The 20186-nt window shown below is 51.9% G+C and overlaps 6 protein-coding genes across 6 annotated transcripts; 2 read left to right on the top strand and 4 right to left on the bottom strand.

The window, feature by feature from the left end:
- Positions 1-306: 306 nt before the first annotated feature.
- Positions 307-3981, bottom strand: N7477_001046 (putative PAB1 binding protein (Pbp1); the record flags this gene model as incomplete). The annotated part of the gene is made up of 6 exons (XM_056962709.1): positions 307-515; positions 570-888; positions 935-2955; positions 3013-3286; positions 3343-3520; positions 3827-3981. The coding sequence occupies 6 exons, from the start codon at positions 3979-3981 to the stop codon at positions 307-309; spliced, it is 3156 nt and encodes a 1051-aa protein (XP_056827712.1).
- A 1229-nt stretch (positions 3982-5210) lies between these two features.
- Positions 5211-8244, top strand: N7477_001045 (formin-mediated actin nucleation enhancer; the record flags this gene model as incomplete). The annotated part of the gene is made up of 2 exons (XM_056962708.1): positions 5211-5273; positions 5332-8244. The coding sequence occupies 2 exons, from the start codon at positions 5211-5213 to the stop codon at positions 8242-8244; spliced, it is 2976 nt and encodes a 991-aa protein (XP_056827711.1).
- A 696-nt stretch (positions 8245-8940) lies between these two features.
- N7477_001044 (uncharacterized protein) lies at positions 8941-11753 on the top strand (the record flags this gene model as incomplete). Its single annotated transcript, XM_056962707.1, has 6 exons — positions 8941-9452; positions 9581-10171; positions 10499-10579; positions 10804-10833; positions 10888-10974; positions 11039-11753. 6 exons carry the CDS (start codon positions 8941-8943, stop codon positions 11751-11753), a joined length of 2016 nt encoding a protein of 671 aa, XP_056827710.1.
- Positions 11754-12067: 314 nt separating this feature from the next.
- On the bottom strand, positions 12068-12562 carry N7477_001043 (uncharacterized protein; the record flags this gene model as incomplete). The annotated part of the gene is made up of 2 exons (XM_056962706.1): positions 12068-12349; positions 12440-12562. The coding sequence occupies 2 exons, from the start codon at positions 12560-12562 to the stop codon at positions 12068-12070; spliced, it is 405 nt and encodes a 134-aa protein (XP_056827709.1).
- Positions 12563-13340: 778 nt separating this feature from the next.
- On the bottom strand, positions 13341-13691 carry N7477_001042 (uncharacterized protein; the record flags this gene model as incomplete). Its single annotated transcript, XM_056962705.1, has 2 exons — positions 13341-13494; positions 13576-13691. The coding sequence occupies 2 exons, from the start codon at positions 13689-13691 to the stop codon at positions 13341-13343; spliced, it is 270 nt and encodes an 89-aa protein (XP_056827708.1).
- A 2114-nt stretch (positions 13692-15805) lies between these two features.
- N7477_001041 (basic helix-loop-helix domain-containing protein) lies at positions 15806-17215 on the bottom strand (the record flags this gene model as incomplete). Its single annotated transcript, XM_056962704.1, has 1 exon — positions 15806-17215. One exon carries the CDS (start codon positions 17213-17215, stop codon positions 15806-15808), a length of 1410 nt encoding a protein of 469 aa, XP_056827707.1.
- Positions 17216-20186: the final 2971 nt, after the last annotated feature.

Below are 20186 nucleotides of genomic sequence, written 5' to 3'. Positions count from 1 at the left end.
TCTCGGCAGGTCATGTCTTCAACCATGCTCATGATAAATAGACAAAGTGATCATGTCCAGTCATCGAATCTATAACAATCAGTATAGGCAAATCAACGTATCGGGTCTGAATCTTACCTTTCAAGTCTTCCATCAAAAAGTTCTTCGTCTGTGGTACACGATGGTACCAAAGGTCGAAGGGCGGATGGCTGAGGAGACACATTCGAACCCGAGGGGGTTTGATAAATAGCTATCGTCAACGGTGCACAAGTTGAGTTCCAGTTGCTGAACCACGACAGTCACACAATCGATCTTAAGTCATGCATTTCATTTGCCCTCATCGGTGGGCTCAGCAGAGTGCGAACCAGAGCCTGCGTTTGCCAGGGCGCCAGATGGACCCTGGGAAGGCATCTGAGGGACCTGGTTATAGCTGTTGCTTGGTGTTCGGTGCTGATTAGGAGGGAAATGGTGACCCTGGTGCGGGCTCGAGGAGAAATGAGGTTGCTGCTGGGGATAGCCACCACGACCGGGAGGCACTGAGTCCGAACAGTCAGCAGTGAATAAGAATAGTTGTACACTTTGGGACTAACTGTGTCCGGGCTGTTGAGCCCCATATCCAGGCTGTCCAGACATGAACATCATCTGCTGGGGAGGCTGGCCCGACTGCGAGTTTTGGTGCATCATCATGGGCGCACCGCGACTGGGGCTAGGGTAGCCGCTGTGCGGCTGATGAGGGGGCGCATGCTGGGGATAGGCGTGGGCGGGAGAAGGGGAGTACATCTGAACCTGCGGGTTGTAGGGAGACATGCCCTGGGGCACACCCATATAAGATCCGTTGGAAGCCTGCGGCATCATCATGGGAGCTCCCATGGCAGCTTGCGGGCTCATGAACTGGGGGCCACCCTGATACTGTCTCATGTGGCCAGGCTGAGGTCCTCCCGTAGAATTGCGGCACTGGCTGACCGAATGCCAGCTGCGCATGTGGGACCATAGGGGACGGATATCCCAAGTGACTTTGTCCCATACGAGGCGAGGGGAAAACCTGCGAAGACGAGGCGGACAACTGCATGCGATGATGATCATCCATGTGGCCCGGATTAGGGCCATGGGAGCCTTGGTGCATGTGAGGTCCACTGGAAAGACCGGAGGAAGTTGGCATACCCTGGTTGGCCCCCGGGTAGAAAGGCATCTGCGACTGGGGAAGATGGGGGTTGTTTGAGGCAGAACGGCCCTGAGGGGAAGCCGAAGGAATACTGCTCGGCTGTTTGAACATCTGGTCAAAAGTCTTCTCCTGATTGGCCTCTGACACATCCCAAGTGGGCAAGGTCTTGTAAGGAGGGGGAACGCCGCCATTGAATGGAGTGTAAGGCTTGCCGGCCTTTTCAGCTGCCTCCGCGCTCTCTTTCTTCATGCGCTTTATGGGATTAAATTGATCATCAATGGATGGTCTCTCGGAGATGGACTGAGGCTTCTTCGTGCCAAAAAATGCAGAGGGTGTAGTCGCACGAGAAACAGAAGTATTTCGCGAGAAAGATCGCGGGCTGGCACTAGCGGCGGCGGTGGCAGTAGCAATCGCGGCGGCAGTACCAGTAGCACCAGTAGCGCCAGAACCAGCAGAGGATCCGGAACCGCCGCCAGGGGTGAAAGTGCTTGCCGCAGGGTTGGGCTTGAATTCCATCGCGCGTACATTGAATTTTGACGCAGCTGAGGCCGATGTCTGAGACTTCACGGGGCTAGTGATCCGGAGTTGATCGCTTGCAGGGCCAGTTGGAGGTCCCCGAGCATCCTGAACGGGTAACGGAGCTGGAACAGGGGCCATGTTGGTACCCTTACGCTGCTGTAGATTGTCCTGGAGGCGGTGGCTAAGCATACCAGCACCTGGACGACCCTGCTGCATGGGCTGCTGTGGAAAGCGACCACCAGGGCCAGCAAGAGGGCCCGTAGGAGGATAGCCTTGACGACCCCGAACAAAATTCTGGCGATCAGAAGGCGCAACAGGTGGTGCTGTACCAGTAGGGCCGGTAGCACGAGCAGTGGGCTTCTGCTCAGCCACCGGCGAGGCAGGCTTCGGGCTGGCCTTCTCATCTGGCGATTGAAGCCGGCCGATGATAGCCTCTTGCTTGTGGGGATCCTTGGCGAGAATGGGCACTAGATCCTTGGGAACAGGAGTAGAGAGTTTGAAATTTTTAGAAAACTTCATTAATTCGTTCAACTTGACCGTACGATCGTACGACGCTTGGTTGCGACGACGTTCTTGAACCTTCAGCTTCTCGCTGCTGGCAAATTGGCGGAAGTGATCGAGAACCTCAGTCTCAACGTTGGCAGTGGCATTATCGGGAGCAGGGCGCTGCTGCTTTGCGGTCAAAGCAGCAGGCGCCGCCTTGACGTTGTCAGTGTTCTGCTCTGTCTCAGCACTTGGCTGGACTGCGGGAGTTGGCTGTTGCTTCTCAACATGGGCAGTTTCCTTGGCTGGAGCCTGAGGAACAGGAGCCGATGTTTGCTTCGTGGAGGCAATGGGAGGTATCGGTTGACGGCGTCCAGGAGGAGTATATTTATTGGGTTGGCCAGAAACGAGAGGCTGGAAGGGTTTGGCCTCCCGCTGGACACCGCTGTACTTAGATTCTTCGTCCTGGTCACCAGAGTCAGGGGCCACCAGACCTCTCTCTTCACGCATGTGGGCATTTTCATGATCCTGGCCTTCGATCTCACGCGCAATGCGAGCCGCCTCGGCCTGCTTCTGGCGGTATGTAGGGTCTGAGCGGTCAATGCGAGTAGTGTAAAGGTTCTCATCGTAATTGGTCTTTGCACCGAAGAGACGTTCGTTGGCCTCAAATTGATCCCAGCCCGCGGAATCACCCGCAGTGCTCTCCAAGGACATGTTAATCTCGTCAGCAGCAGGCTCCCAACGCTTGAGGGTGCGCTCGCGCATTGCCAAATTCCCGGAAATGTCAGCGTCAGTTCTGAAACCACTCGCGCCTGGTAGGGTATGTCAATTTGCGCACTTCCACCAGTTGACGGTGCAGTCTTTCTTACCATTGGATTCCTTGGCCGAGACCTCAGCCGGTGAGACGTCCGGTACAGCGATGTCCGACACATCTTTGATATCAAAGATCATGCTGTGCTCCTGTCCAGATCCTAGGTAAGGGCTGGACGCATCACTCACGCCATTAGTTTTAGGTTGGTTCTCCTGAGATGCTCGCTGCACCATCTTCAGTAGAATTGATGACTCGCTCGCTTCCAGTGTCGAAGATGAGAAAATGCCGGTAAATCTGTCTCCGCCTTTGGTAGTAATTGTTGTATGCAGGCCCTATAGTGAAGACGAATGAGCGCCAGTCCTCTCTCGCGAGGAACAAGTCAGCTTACAATGAAACTGGCAAATAAGAACAGTAAACGGTCATGGGCGTGATTATCGGGGGTGTTGGACTCCTTCAGGCCGGGCTGGGGAGAGCCTGACTGGCGAGCCATGTTTCCGTTTGAAAATGAGGAGCGTTGGGTGATGGGGTTGGTCCCTTGGGTCCAGGCTTTCTGGGAGTTCGCGCGCCTGTGGGTTAGAACATGCCCGGATCAGTAGATGCAACCAAGAATCACAGGATAACGACGGGATGAAAGGGTCTGCAATGAAATCCGAGAAACGCATTGGCTACATCGTAGACATAATAATTTGCCAGCCCGTGGGCCAAGCTCGCGAGCTCGAGGGCACGTGCACAGAGACACATTGGCCGAGGACGAGTTGATGCGGGCAGGGAGAAATCCAAAGACATCGTGGGGATCCGATGGGTAAAGAATTGGGAAGGAGGGCAAAGCTATCCAACTCAAGGGCAGTGGGGGACAGGGTACAAGAACATACCGCTGAGCACCATCAACAGGGCTGCCAGACTGTCGGCGACCGTCCCCCTTGGTGCTGGCGCTAGGTCTCAGAGAGGGGCGCCCGGAGTTCTGTGTCGAGTGGGCATTGCCGGATGAGCTGTTTGCAGCCGGAGCAGAGTTCAAGGTGGAAGCCATTGATTGACTCGGGAGTCAGGGTGGGCGTTGTGGAACTTCGCACGGCGGAAAGCCGCGAGGATGAGACGCTACCACAACACACCGCCTGCACAAGCAGGACAAAAAAGTGATGTGAGAGGGAAGAAACCACAAGCGCCGAACAAAGTCGACAATGAGGGAGAGGGAGAGAGGGGGAGGGTCGATGAGAGGGAGCCAAGGTAAGTGAGGTTTGGGAATTGTTTGGGGAAAGGGCAAGTCACGGGGAAGGTCGTGTATTGTACGGTTCGGTGCAACCCTGACAGTTCAATCTGGGAACTTCCACTTCCTATTCCTAGATAGACATCTATTCAAAAGAGGGTTGGTAATGCTGTATCGTGTGCAAATTGGGTCTTTTTTTTTTATCCCATAGCTTTGATCCAATGTAATTTGATCTCTGATCCAGTAGCCCTTGGGCCTCCAAACCATGCGACGGACCGGTTCACAATGTCGTATTGGCAATACACATGCAATGCCCCAGAACCCATACACCTCTGAAGACCAGCACGGTGAAGATAACCTGCGGGGAATTATCATCGGAATCCACGATGCATAGACTATGATCTGTTCCTTGTAATGTTTGAGCTGTCGATTTCATTCAAGCGCAGCTCCAAAAGCACGTATAGAAGGGCCGGCCCAAGCAAGTCTCCACCCGAGACTATTCAGTCATTTTTTCCAATATCAATATTGTGGACGGACTATTGACTTGCTTTGTTCTAGACGCGGCTACCCTAGGGTACCCTTAAGGTACATGTGCATTAGGGCTTCTGTCAGCTAGGGTTTGATAGATGAATCTACAAGTATGTACATGTCCCAAGAGGCTTGGCAGCATAGATACCTATGTAGATAGAGTAGATTACGAAAAGATCGTACTTCCAGACCTCCCCATGGCGTCGATCAAGCATAGTGGATAAGCGCGGGTGGTTCCGAAAGCTCGGCGAGTGGATTCAAAAGACCTGCAGAGTTGATGCAAATAGTGCAATTTCAATGTGCTGGTGTAGATTACCGTGCGAAACGGTAACAGATGTCATTTATGTAATTTTAGGTCCGTCTAAGCGCGCCGATCACAACCCTTGGATCCAGTGACGGTTCCTACGCGGTAAGAGGAGGCTGGGCGTCACCTATTTCCCTCGCTTATCATCTCACCCTTCCCTCTCATGTCTACTCCCTCGGATCTTGGTCAACCTGATTCCTCCCATTATCCCAGTGAACCTATGGCCTCTAACTCTGGTCGGAGCTCGTCCGCCTCGGGGCGCTCCCAGTCAACCAAGACCGTGGTATGACTGAACTCCTTCATGTGAGACTGAATGATTGCTGAACCTACATTGTCGATAGCCCGATAAACAAATCTCCACAATCGAAAAGAGTGTTACGCACCTTCTCGTCGCGACCAAGCAACTGCTGGAAACCCTCACACAATGGTCTCGAAAACAAGCATCCGAGAATGATGTGTCGGATGTATATGTGCGCCTGGGATATGAATTCAACTTGGCATGCCGGGCCTTCAACGCCATCGGAGTCGAAACTTCCGACCTGGGACCAGTTCCCGACGTCCTCCGCACAATCTTGGAGGATACCCTCAGTCAGGACGCATCCGCGCAAAGTTTGGACCGATACCTCCCTCAGATCCGCGATATAATTATAAATTTGCTACATGGACTGAAGAAGAAGCAGGCTCGTTTACGCTCTCGGCAGCAGCGCGAGGATGGAAGAGCTGGTATGCCCGGACGGCAAGCCAGTGCTGGAAGTTTGTCTAGCGAAAAGTCGACCATCGGACAATTATACGACGAAGCGGCCGCCTCAACTATGCCGAATATTCAGCCCGGTGCACAGTCGCCCAGACGGCCAGCTCGTCGCTATGGTAGCAATGGGTCTCTAGATGATGCCCCACCCGGCCAGCAACCATCTCCAACCCGAGGCACCAACCACCCAGATCGCGAGGCATCGAGACGTGAGACACAGCAGCTCCTGACTCAAACAAATGTAGACAATAATGCGACCCCGCGAGCTGCTCAGTCTTCCTCGGGAGCACCTCCCGATTTTCCTGCTCCGCCCCCACCTCCCAATCAAGATGATGCGCTAGGTGCTCTCCAGAGAAGCGGCGAGCTTGAGCGACGAGCCTCTCGTCGTTTCTCTGCCTATCAAATCCAGAAGCACCTGGGGACATCAACCAACGGGGTTCCAGTCCTTCCTACCCAGAACTCTCCTATCCCTAATCGGGGACGTGATGTGCGCGAATCTCTCAATGCTGTTCGCTTGCGAGGCTCGGTAGTTCACTCGAGACAGCGATCTACCAAGGGCTCTCAGGATATTTCGAAGAGTGCTCAGGCTCAGGCGGCTGCGAATGTTCCAGCTGCAGTCCAAGAAGAGCAGACCAAACCACCCGTGAAAGTCGCCCTGGAACCTGCGAACGAGGAAATTTCCAAGGTCTCCGAGAGTCAGCCTCCTGTGCATTCAAAGCAGCCCGAGGAACTGGTCGAGGTAGCATCACCGAGCTTCCCACAGCCACCAAAGGGGCCATCCCTCGACGATGCTTTTGATCCAGAGAAAATCGATGCTCCTATTCCCGTAGGTCCGACAACACCAAAAGCAGGCCGCTTTTCTCCCACTGGCATTGCAACACCCCCACCCGTACCTGCATTTGTGGGTGAACAGCCATCTCCGGGGAAGGAGTTGACGCTCTTCTTGCAATATAAAACTAAAATCAAGAAATACGTATTGCCTGAAGGTATTACAGACCTGACTATTGGACGACTCCAATTGGCTTTCATTGAGAAGTTTGCTTGGAATACCCATAGCAATGGAGCTGACCTACCCGAGATCTACATCCAAGACCCTGTCTCTGGCATTCGACATGAGCTCGAAGACCTGGCCGACGTCAAAGATCGATCAGTCCTCGTTTTGAATGTCGACAACTTGGATGAGGTCAAGAAACACTTTGATGATAGCCTGTCTGGAGTGCGTTCCATGGTCGAGGGCGTCAAGGATGCTCTTGCTGGCCAAGGAAAGATTATTCAACGCGTTTCGGACCGTCAGCTGGAGGCGGCAAAGGAAATGGCCCGTTTGGCTGCGGCTCCCCCAAGGGCTGTCACAGCCGTGCCCAATTCGCTTTCCGGCCAGATGGCACCAATTTCAGGAAGCAACAGCCAGATTGCGGAGCTTCAGAGCCTGCGTCGCGATCTTGCCGTGCTGCGACAAACCTACTCCAACTTCACCTCTGAGATCACTGGCTCAATGACTGCAGTGCGCGCCAAGGCCAGCCAGGTCAAGACTGCCGCAGAAAATGTGGCTGTTCCCACATACGAAGGCGATGCCGGCCGTGCACGTGTCAACACTGGCAAGAAGGAACTCGGCGATGAGTCTGAGCGACTTGTGTCTCGTGTTGATGATCTCCAGGATCTGGTCGAGGATCTTAGAAAGGACGTCGTCCAACGTGGCGTGCGACCTCTGCCCCGCCAATTAGAAGGGGTCAACCGCGACATCAGTACTGCCATGAAGGAGATCAAGAAGATGCAAGACTTCCTCGCACGGGAGAAGCCCATCTGGACAAAGATTTGGGAGAAGGAATTGCAGTTGGTCTGCGAAGAGCGAGACCAACTGACCATGCAGGAGGATCTTGCGGCCGATTTGCAGGACGACCTGGAGAAGGCTGCTCAGACCTTTGCTTTGGTCGAGCAAGCCACCAAGGAGCAAGCCATGGAGAAGGCTAAGGATCCTGCTGGTGTCACTTTGCGGGCTACCTCGCGTACCCTTGGCATTGATCCAACCATGGACCCCAAGAAAGCCAAGGATGGCGTCTTGGGCGAGGTGCGCGCACTGCAACCGAATCACGAAAGTCGAGTTGAGGCGATCGAGCGAGCGGAGAAGGCTCGTAAGAAGGAACTCGAGACCCGCCGGATTGGTCTGTTCCAGAAGGAACTTGGTAATTTTGTCCAAGAAGGAAAATTGAAAAAGAGCGGTGGTGTCGAAGAGGCCGAGCGATTGCGCAATGCCAAAGACGATCGCATTCGCAAGGAAGTCTGGGATAGGCAGCAGGCTCGCAATGCAGAAATGGAGAAAGCCGAAGCCGAAGCTGCCGCGGCCGCAGCAGCAGAGCCGAAGCTTGAAGGCGAGGAAGAACCGAGAGACCCATCGCCCGCTCCCGACTCCGACGAAGCTGACGAGCAAAAGCCCGAGGTTCCCCCTAAAGAAGAACCGGAGGATGAGAATAAGGGCTCGAGCCCTGATGAAGCCGCCCCCGAGTCCTGATCCAATCCATCATGAATCCTCTGCATCTCAACTCCCGCGTCCTATGCCCCCGGCCTTTATTTGCTTGCATTTCCTCAAAGACCATTCCCATTCCCATTTTCGTCTACACCTGTGACGTGTTTTCTATAGCGCCTTTTTTCACATTTGCACTTTGCATCCATGGCACTGATTGACGATACCCAGCCACGAATGGTGGCCTATACCTACATGTCTTGTTCATTCGCGCGGAGTTACTAGTTGGCCCACGGGTAGTTAATTCAACCTGTTTCCAACCCACATTACCTATACCTGTAATTGTATGTATAGAGCTGAGTTGCCGTAGATGTAGATACCCACATGGAGCTCAGTCAGGGCACCCATGCGAGACAAGTGGATAACAAAAAAGTGTCGGTGTGGGTGGTGGCCGGTCCCAGCCATCTGATTTTCCTCCATTATTTAGACTACAGACTCCGTACGTATTCTTTCTACATTCATATGTGATCACCACTTTCATCTGCACTTCGGACTTTGAATCTTGAAACCTGAGGGGTTGGACACCAATCTCGAAATCAAATCAATCAACAGCTTCGGGCCCTATCTCCAACCCAGCTACTCTGTGTCACGACGCAACCCACACCACGCCCACAGCCACAATCTGATTATAACTCCAATTCCAGCGCCGATCAAATTTACAAACGACCTCGGGTGGTGGCAGCGATGCTACTCCTCCCCTTCCTGTCCCTACTCATCTCGTGTGTCTATGCCGATGTAAACAACTCGTCAAATACATCACACTCTTACCTGAAGACTTCCCTTCACGATGATGAAATCACTCGTCGCCTATCACGAGATACCATCCAAGGCATTCGAAAGATGTCATCTGACGAGGGCGAGAAATTCTTCCTCTCATATTACAATTTCGCTGGGTCAACTGATGGAAATTCCACTCTCTCCGAGAGAGACCTGGATCCTAAGTACGAATATCCTCTCCTGGCCCGTTCTTTCCCCTTCCAATCCGCTTTAGAAAAAGAAGGAACTGCTTTCGGTCTGGAAACGAGAGATTTCAAGTGTCCGACTGGGACAAACGCGTGCACGTCCATCGGCCGCTCGAACCGGTGCTGTAGCACTGGCAGTACGTGTGAGATCGTGACGGATATAGGGTCTGGCGATGTGGGATGTTGTCCGGCTGGTGAGCTTTGTTCTGGGACTGTTGGATCTTGCGCGAGTGGGTACGCCACTTGTTCGGAGACGCTTGGGGGGAGGGTGTTGTATTCCAGGGTATGAGTGTGTTTCTGGAGGATGTGAGTGCCTTGCCTTGAAAAAAAAAAGAATTATCCGAGGCGAAGAGCTAACGGAGAGTTATAGGTGCTTATATCTCTGTTGTGACGATTACGGTTGATTCGAGTGTTGTGGTTTCTACAGAGACATTCTCCACTATTCCCCAGAGTACGCATTCTACTCATTCGACGACTTCGACGTCGACATCGACTGAGTCTAGCAAGACGGAAACTACTGATAGCTTGAGTCCGCCGGCGAGACCTACGAGTCTGTCGACTACGACTCATTCTACGACTAGTCGTGTGGATATTTGTCCCACTGGATTCTATGCTTGTTCGGCGGTTTACCATGGTGGTTGTTGCCAGACCGGGAGAGATTGCGATACCACGTCTTGCCCAACGACCTCTTCGACGACTTTCACCTCGGATGGGGTCACGATCGTAGAGCCTGTTGTGACGGGATCCTCTGACCCGACAGGGAAATGCGCTAATGGCTGGTTCAGCTGTGCGGATACTGTAGGCGGCGGGTGTTGTCCGTCCGGGTATGCATGCGGACAAAGCTGTACGGCGACCGCAGCGCACTCCACCGTTGCCAAGGAACAGGCGACTGCGACGAGTAGTGGGAGTCGAGTAGAGGTGCATTTGTCAATTTGGGTGTTTGCAATTATATTGTGTACTGTATGGATATGAAAATCACGAAGATAGGGCAATGACACATGAACAATGGTATACAATAGACAACCCACGGGAAAAGCAAATGCCCGAACCCCATGGGGCGGTTAGTAATACCCGGCAGTTTGTTCCTGCGGTGAAACTAAATCGGATCCCGTCACCGAGTATTGCCGACAGCGGCGACCCCATCATCTCCATCTCCTCTCTTTCTTTCTCCAGCTTTCTATTTTCTAGTTTTTCTGGTAGGTCTTTTTGCGCACATACATCGCGTGCATATCAATTCGTTGCTCTGTATTCTTACTCTGCATTCGTTGAACTTGTTTCAGGTCAAACGGTCGCCATCATGTCCGACAAGCCGCAGCAGCCTCTCCCCTTCATTTACCAGTTCGCCGCAGGTGCGGTGGCTGGTGTGTCCGAGGTAAGTCATTCCAACTAGTTGTCTCTAGACGCTCTTGGAGGCCATCCCGACGTCGAAAGTCATCCCAGAGGTGATCCAGTGACTAACGCGACCATATCCGCACGACAGATTCTGATGATGTGCGTACCTATCCCTTCGCCCAGACAGTACTCGGAGACTGTATCCCGTTCATCGCCTTCAAAATGAATCATACTAACCATATGCGACACCCAGGTACCCATTGGACGTTGTCAAGACCCGAGTGTAAGCATACGATTGGATGGATCACCCGACCACAACTAACACGCCTCTCCGCAGTCAACTTCAGTCTGGAGTCCCCGTCCCGGGCGCCGAACACTACAATGGCATGTTCGATTGCTTTAGCAAGATTGTCAAGACCGAGGGGTACGTGAAAACTGCCTTGGACACGACTGCTTTTTCCTCCGAAACTTACCGAAGATCTCCACAGTTTCTCGCGCCTGTACCGCGGTATCTCCGCGCCCATCCTGATGGAGGCGCCTAAGCGTGCTACCAAGTTCGCCGCCAATGACAGCTGGGGCAGCTTTTATCGCAACGCGTTCGGCGTCGACAAGCAGACGCAGTCCTTGGCTATTCTGACCGGTGCCACCGCCGGAGCGACAGAGGCGTTTGTGGTTGTTCCCTTCGAGTTGGTCAAGATCCGTCTGCAGGATAAGGCGTCGGCTGGCAAGTACAACGGCATGTTGGATGTCGTGAAGAAGATCGTCAAGACGGAAGGTCCCCTGGCCATGTACAACGGTCTGGAATCCACTTTGTGGCGTCATATCCTGTGGAACGCTGGTTACTTTGGATGTATCTTCCAGGTCCGCGCGCAGCTGCCTGCTCCTGAACCTGGTAACAAGAGCCAGCAGACCCGTAACGATCTGCTCGCTGGTTCTATTGGTGGTATCGCTGGTACTATCCTCAACACTCCCATGGATGTGGTCAAGTCGCGTATCCAGAACACTACCAAGGTGCCCGGCCAGACACCCAAGTACAACTGGGCCTGGCCTGCTGTTGGTACCGTCATGAAGGAGGAGGGCTTCGGCGCGCTGTACAAGGGCTTCATTCCCAAGGTTCTGCGTCTCGGCCCCGGTGGTGGTATCCTGCTCGTCGTGTTCACCGGAGTGATGGACTTCTTCCGCAAGATGCGCGACGAGAAATAAGCTATCAGCTGGTTCGGACATTAAAAATATCCCCGTTTTGTCGTTATCGAGTGCTTGAGCTGGGCACTGTATCTCATGGCCCCGATATACCCAGCTGTACCTTACCCTGAGTTCATGCGTTCAATGTTGTTTAAAGCTGGCATTTGTTCCCATGCATCAGACTAGAACAGACTAGATGGATAGAAAGCGATTTACTGTGCTTGTGCTTGTTTTTATATGTATAACAACACTCAACCCCAAAATAACCCCCCACACGCCTAGATTCTGCATCAACTGAAACTAACATATAGATTCTCCTCAAAATCATCCCCGTCTCAAGCACCACCATCACCCTTCCTTCTCTTATGAGCCGTCGTAACCGCGACGATCCCGAAAATCATCATGAACAAAGTGATCAGGATAAATGTCCTCGACACAACATGACACGTATATTGCTGATGCTTCGCCTTCTCCCGCCTATCCATCTGTCTATCACAGACTTCGCAATGGACGTGCGCTTGACCATCCACCGGTCTGGGGTTTAGAGGAATGGCGCCATCACCGTGATTGTGAATGTCGCCTGCTTCGGCGTCAGACTCTTGGTTTACGCGGGTATACTGAGATTTATCATGTCAGTTTGGATACCGGAACACAGGCAGGTGGAATCGGAACGGCTGAAACAGAGGTATATGAAATGGATGACATACACCAACATGGAACGAAGGAACTTGGAGAGTTGGGACACGTACACCCGAGAAGATATTCGTAGGGTTCTGGAAGATATCCGCGTATGAGGGCGCTGGCTCGTTGTCTTTGGTCTGGTTCTCCATCGTCGGCAGAGTCTTTTCTTTTCACAGGAACCTTGCACCGGTAGCTAGGATGTCTGGGCTGTAGTAAATAGAGAAGTTCGGGGATGCAGCAGGCAGCTGAATTACAAGTACAGTGGCAGTGCGTCAGATCAGCTAGGCGGTGATATTCTATACGGGTTGAATGTGGGGCGCAATGCCGAGGCGTGGCGCTTCGTGCTAGGACTATTTGGGGCTTAGCGTGTTTCTCTCTATCTCTCTTCTTGTCCTTTCGATTGTGATCGTGATTCAATGAGAGCTGGAACCTCTAAACCCTGACCGACACCAGCCTGGAAAGTTAGATAAGGACGAGTGCTATCACCCCGAAGAATACTCGATCTCGATTAGACAAGAGATGTGTTCTTGTCTTCCTGACACCTTCGGATTGCACACATCAACTTTTGACAAATAATGCGATTGTAGTGTTCTTCTAATGTCCAAATCCATCACCCAGACATTTATTGATCCAATGAAAAGCATGGTATCGTTTTGCCCTAGTTTCCTCTATTCACTGCTCGTTCTCAATAATTCCCTAACAGCCGTGACTCCCACCTTACCGGCAAGCTCAGGATACAACCCAAGCACAATATCCAACTGCTCCCTAATAACAGCCTTATTGGCCTCTGTGAATTGACAATAAGTCTGAACAAAATTGCGTATGAACATCCTTAACATGACAAGCCGATTGAAAAAAGAACCTTTTCCCCGATCCCTTTAACAACGACGATAGACTAGTTCCCATATTCTTCTCAATTTCCCTCCTTCATATAGCATCTTCAAGGTACTGTCGGTCATCTGCAAACTCAACACCGAATTCCGCACCCTCGTTATGCCACCCCGGGATTTCGGCTATAAACCACGGATGATGGATCAAGGCTGGGAGGGGTGCGACGGATAACCAGTCCCAGTCGATCACACTTTCAAACTCAAATCAAGTCAATCATACATGCCAGCTGGGATGACAAGAAATGATAAAGAGAAGGAAATTGTCGACATACCCAGTCAAGTTCGAATCCTCGCCAATGAGAACATTATACGCATTTACATCTCCATGGTCAAATGCATTCTCGGCGTATAGATTGAGATCAGCGTACTCAGGAATCATAGACCGCATAATTAGATAATCACTCGCATTTCCCCAACGCGCCGTCCCATTGAGAGTCCGCTTTAGACCTCGATCTAGCCTCTCCGTCAGCCAGCAAGTGTACGAACCCTTTGTCTTAGAACTCAAGGTCCGTGGAACATTGGCCGTCCAAAGCTGTAGTAAAAAGTTTGCGAAATCATTGAGAAACTTTTGCCGTCGATGTAAAGGGTAATCGTGGCAGAAAGGTGCTGCAGAACGATCAAACAGACGTTTGAGGCTGATCACTGTTACACGTGACCCCCAATGCTTGTCTGCAGCATGTGTTATCAAGATCAAGATCTCTATCCTTCGAATCTAGAACATTTATCTGTTACGCTTCGGGGTAGAATTCGCCCCGAGAAGTATCTCCGAAACCCCAAATACCGATCCCATGCAAAGCGCACAACGTAAAAAAGAGCCAAGTCTACAAAAGTACCAAAAAAAAGAAAAATCCAATATCAATGCTGATAGAGTCCAAACCAGAATAACCAAGAAAAAGATATCCCCCCCTGAAGGAAAAAAAAAAGCCATCGAAATCATACCCGCGCCGACCCTCCAAATCTTGGCGGGAAAAAGCAACCTCGACCGAAAATTTCCACCCCAGCCCTCAAACTCCCCCCCAAGGCACCTATCCTCGACTATCCGGGATCTACAATCTACCAGGTGAAGATCACCGCCCTGAACCCCATGATTATACAATTCGTCCACCTCTCCAGGTAAGTACCGGCAAAACCCATCCCTAGCCCGCGGACAGCCCCGCCCCCGCACCCCTTGGCAGCGGGCAACCCTAACGGATCGCAGCTATGGGATTCTTCTCGGGGCGCAGGTTTTTCAGGTACGCCTTTCCCCTTCTCCTTTTATTCCCACTACGGAGAATCTATTTATATATCCCTATTCCCATTCCAAGAATAGGTGATAGGTGAAGAGGGTGTTAATATCATGAAATTAGACATTCATAAACGGCATAGTGGCATTCAAAGCGCTCGGAAGGCCCTATTTCGGCGTTCATCAAGCGGCGATATTCCCCGTTTATTTCTCCTTGCAGAGTTTCTTGCCGGTGTTAGTTGGGGTCACGTCCACGGCACGGTTACGGGATGTATTGAATTCAGGGTCCTGGAGGACTCTTGGGGTGGTTACGGTGACGGGGTTGATTAATTTGGTGATTTTTCGGCCTTTGACGCAGGGGGCTGTCAAGGCTAGGAATGCTCAAGGTATGTTTTTTTTTTTAAAATCTTTTGCATCGGGCGTTTGGAGGGGGAAAATGGAAGAGATGGTGAAGAGATTGCTCATGAATCATGCAGAGTTGAGGGATAAGAAGAATGGAAGAGAGGCACCTTCGAAGGAAGCATTGGAGTGCATACAAAGGTTTATGGTTATTCATGGGACGTCGATTTTTATTAATGTGATTGGGTTGTTTGCGACGGCTCAATATGGGATTGGACTTGGGATGAGGTTGTCGTGAGCTGCATGTTTAGAGCTAGAGATGTTTCATCTTGATACCCAATAGACGACTACTTGAGAGATCAATCTGCGAGGGACGGAAGAGGCACGTAGATGGCAGATTGCGTACAACTGGCGTGGCCAATGAAATAAATTGATTTGCCAAAAAGGAATAACCTAGGAACTGCGTAGAAGCGAATACGGATGGAGAAGTAGGAAGGGGTATTAAGGCGGCAAGGCAGGGGAGACAAGGTCAAGTTCAAGCAGAATGGGCGCACCTGGAAAGCATGCAAAAACAGGATCATAGAAGGCACCATTGTAGGAAACATCTGGAAAAAAAAGAAAAAAAAGGAAAAAGAAACAGGGTATCGATGGAATAAGGAAAAAGAAAATGGAGGGAAAAAAAAAAAAATACAATCCGAGAAACATTGACACAGACGCATAATCCGTAAGGAATGGAAGTCTGGCAGAGCCGAAACGACCATTGAAGATCAGAATCAGGATCAGGATCAAATCGCAACAATGGCGAAATCAAAATGCGGCATCGTGGAAAAAAAAAATCACAGATATAAAATTCCAAGAGCATTCTCGTGTTCCCGTACACCGAAAAAACTTCCCTCCTAGACGCCGTGTATGCAACAAAGATCTCACTGCAGGCATGCGTCTCACATGTCCATGCCGTATTCATCCTCCTCCTTGAAACTCATGGCGGCGTGGCCGGCACTGCTCCAGTACTGGGGCTGGCCGTTGGCGCTACTGGATCCACTGTGGAATTGAGGGCTCAGATTGGGTGGGGTGAGACCTTCACCGCCAGGTCCAACAGGATCACCGGCCAAGTTGGTGTGCTTGGGGACACGAAGGCCGCTACCAGGACCACGAGTGTAGGCAAAAGAGCTGGGGTCGTTTCTCTCAAGAGCTTCGAGAATTTCACTGCGCATGCGTTTCTCCTCTTCTGTGGGCTCGAAGGGCCAGGTGCCGCCGAGGCTACTGATCATCTCGGCCAGCTCGGCTTCCTGCTGGTACTTGATATGAAGGGCCCACATCAGGTCGCGAGTCCAGCTGACGGCGCCGTTGAGAATATCACCCTTGTTGGGTCCTTTCTCTTTCTCTTCGATGGGGAGGCCCATGGTGATGTTGCCTGGTGTAGCACGACGTCCGTTGCCGCCAGCGAGAAGAGAGGTCGCAGCGTTTCCACCAGCACCGGCCATGGAAAGGGTGCTGTTATTCACCAACTGCTTGCGCACCTTGTCATCCTCAAGTCGGTGTTGTGGTACCAAATGAGAAAGATCCTGGATGCGCTCATTGATGTTGTCGCGGCGACGGCGCTCAACCAGATTGTGTGATGCACGGCGTCGTCGGCGCTTGGCCTCTTGTGATTCCAGGTCCTGGCCACTACCTGGCAAATGGTCAACCTTGGCCGGCAAGGAGGCGTGCTTGCCGGATTTGATGATCTCGGAGATGCCAGCATGGTGTGAGTGATGGCCGGGGGAAGAGATGGGGGACTCGGCGTATGAGTGTGCGCTGCCTGATGTTCCATCCCATTGGTTAGACAGAGTCTTCTGATGGCGAGCCTGGAGTCCACCGGTTCGAATAGGCTGGCCGGGGAAGCTGCCGGAATCCGGGGTACCTAAGGTTAATGATCCCAAAGCGGGAGTTTTTGGGGTCCTGGGGCTGCGGGCATCCGATGAGGTCCGATCCATGGCCTGCAAACTCGGTCGCGACTTGTTGTTCATGTAGTTCTGGTCAAAGGAGCTGGCATTCTGAAGGTGGTTGTTCTGTTGGTTCATTCGGAACTGTTCATAGTTGAAACTGTTGTGGACAAATGGACTGGCCATCGGGGCGTTATCTGGGGTATTGGAATAGAGGTGGGACATCTGACTCTGGTGACTCATGGCGATGCCACCGGACTGGTCCTGCATGTAGTTCATGTTATCGCCACGGGCAACGCCGTTCTGTCCGTTGATTTCCAGGTCGAGCAGTTCATCGGTATCGATTCCAGAATTTCCAAAGTTGAAACTGGAAGACATGTTCTGTTGCGAGCCGTACGAGTACGGCATGAAGCCGCCTTGTTGCATCGTCAAGTCCGAAGGATCTACCCATCGTTCGGGTTCCCAAATTGGTTACCCATGTAACCGGAGTGAGACATCATGAAAGGATTGCTGCGATCGTCAGATTCGTGCTTGATGAAAAGACTTGCTTCCGCCATTTCCACGGACTAACGGAGGTGTAGAGGAGGTTGTGAGGGTAACGTGGGGGTCGGGCGCAAGTGTGGAGAGCAGTCGTTCCGTCCGTTTACTGACCCTCTCTAGATAGTGATCGGCAGTGTCAGGCAGCCGTCAATGTAATTTGCCGTAAATGGGTACGTGACAAATGGAGACTGTGGAATCTAGCGGCGAGGATGATGTTAGCTGCGAGTGGCTCTAAACGGGACGCAGGGAAGTGTCGGCAAATGAGATGCGCCGACATCCGCAAGGCGACAGGAGGCAACTGAAGCCCCGCGGAATTCGCGGCCAGAATGTCGAGGGAATAATTACCTTCCTGAAGAAGATTGACAGGCGGCTATGAGATGTCTATGGTCGCGAGATGCGGGTCGAGGACAAGGAGAATTGGAGGAGGGATGAGTTGACGGGCTCGGGGGACGAATGTCCGGGGTGCAGATCGTTCCCACGGACCGAGATCGGCAATACAAAGATAAAGAGAAAGCGCGACCGCGTTCTAAACCAGAGACTCAATGAGCAAAGATCCGAAAGAGTCGGTGAAACAGGCAGCGGTAGAGGAAACGTGTCTTGTCAGAAGGGGGGAGGGGGGACGGAGGGGAGTAGATAAGCAGAGGGTATGATAAATGAGGAATCGACAATCGAGCAGAGTTCAGACTGAGGAACAAGGCCTAGAGGCTCAGAGATCCCGTCAAGTCTCTGTCAATCGCGAAGGTATAGGAAAAAAAAGAAGTGGAGAGAAGGCGGGGGAGTGGAAAGAAGCGGTGGAGAGCGGTGAAGGGTGGCAATGGAGTATGAAGTTGACGCCTTGACCTGTTTGAGGCTGAGACTCTTCTCTCCACGCTTGAGATCGGATGAGATGAGATGATGAGAAGTGTGATGTCTTACCAGGTATAAGGTTAGGGTGTAGCTAGGTTGTAGCCAGGTAGTGTATCGGACCACGATGCTGCTGAGGATGTTAGTGATGGTCTACCACATAGACAAACAAGAACCTATAGGCATCCGAACAACACAACAAAACATCACACATAGTCCAACTCATCCAACCCATCATGGATATCGCAGACTCCCAGCCCCCATACGTGGATCCAAACGCAGGAACAGAAACAAAAGGAGACCACGTACCTGCGTAGAAGAGAGCTTGTTGATGCCACAGAAGTCTAGTCGATCCACCGGGACAGTCTTGCGAATCATGGGGCGCGGGGGAAGGGAAGAAGTTCTCGAAGAGTCAAAGAAGCAGTGACAACACAGCAGTGCAGGATGAAAAGCACTTGCAGGATTTGAAAGGGACGGCGCAGACTTTAAGAACTCGAGCCCCTCCTGCACCTCTCATTTGATATATTACAACATCGGTCATGCAGCCCGGCGATCGGTGGAAATCGAGGCTTACCGGGCTTCGGCATCGGAGACGATTTCTTGTTTTACCCGTTTAAATATTTATTATTTTTAGGTGAAGTGGTGTGGGTGGGTTTCATGGGGGGGGAAGGGGGGGGGGGAGAAAGGTGAGGGGTGGCAACCGGTAAACCCCCCGAGCCTCTGCTCCTCTCTCTTTTTAGATATAAGTCACATTTCACGTAGGGTGAAATAGGGTGAAATAGGGTAAAATACAGAAGAGAGAAAGGGGGGAAGGGTGATACAGCCGGATTGAGTAAATGGCGCCCCATGATGCCCTGATGTTTGTCACCCTCACCGGGTCATCTAGGACTATGGTCATGACTCAGAGCAGAAGAGATAAAATAGAAAATCCCTAAAAAGAGAGATGGGAGGAAAAATAATGGAGAAAAGACAAAACTTAATAAAAACCTTAATAAAAAATCAAAAAATTAAAAATTAAAAAATTAAAGAGATCTTGCACTGGCGGAATGTATCAGATGGTCCCTCTACGGTTACAGACACGCTCTGAGCAATGGAAACCCCTAATCTACCTGGTACTATAGGGCACCTAGTGCATTAGCCCGAAGATAGCACAGGAGGGCTAAGCCGTGTAGATCCGCCAATGAAACCCTGTCCCATGTGGGAGAGTGTCTGATCTCCCGGCATGCAGAGCTCTAGGAGCACTTGCGCCGGAGTTAGTAAAGATCGACCGCAAGTCTCATCCGGGGAATATAACGCGATAAGCGACCCATATCTAGTGGTGAAGCCTGGGGAACATACGTGCACGTACGTGGCGTGAAAACTCATTACAGCGGGATTTGCCGTCTATAGTCTGCAGTAGAGGCCCAGTCAGGTCAGCATCTCGCATGTCGTGCAGAAAGGATCCCATCACGGATCGACCACAGGAGCTTGGGCCGTGCCTCCCACACTACGTAGTGGGGTCCGTGACCGCAACGCTCCAATGCTGGGCCTCTTTTTCTTTCCCTCGCTGATCTGAGGAATGTGGCGGCCTCATGATTTGGATTGGGAATGTGTCTTGGTCTGGCAACGAATCAGAACTAGCGATGCAGCACACTGCTCACCTTTCGCAACGCGACGGAAGGGCAGAACCGGTTTCAACCAAACTGAGCCACGCCAAAGTGTCTCCCAGGAATGCATCTAAGCCACCTGGGCACAAGAATGTGTCGATAACAAGGTCGGAGAGGAGGGGGACCAGGATAGCACCGTGGATCTTTCCACGTCCCGTCCCGTCAAGGTTCGGAGGGTATCGCCGAAGTACCCACGGTTGATGCAAGGAGGGCCCGCTAGAGACACTGAAACGCATTCAAATGCTATGTTACTGTGTCTCGGGTGCACAGGGCCCTGACATGACGTCGAGAATTGCGTTTCCCCCAGTTTTCATGCGGTTCGGACATACTAGGTGAGGAGGCAATGTTACCCAAGCCGGCACGGCACT

This window comes from Penicillium maclennaniae, assembly GCF_028827695.1.
Source record: "Penicillium maclennaniae strain IBT 15551 chromosome Unknown utg000001l:1.0-3280838.0:1.0-3283122.0, whole genome shotgun sequence".
In the NCBI taxonomy this organism is placed as follows: domain Eukaryota; kingdom Fungi; phylum Ascomycota; class Eurotiomycetes; order Eurotiales; family Aspergillaceae; genus Penicillium; species Penicillium maclennaniae.
This window is presented reverse-complemented; position numbering and strand designations above follow the sequence as displayed.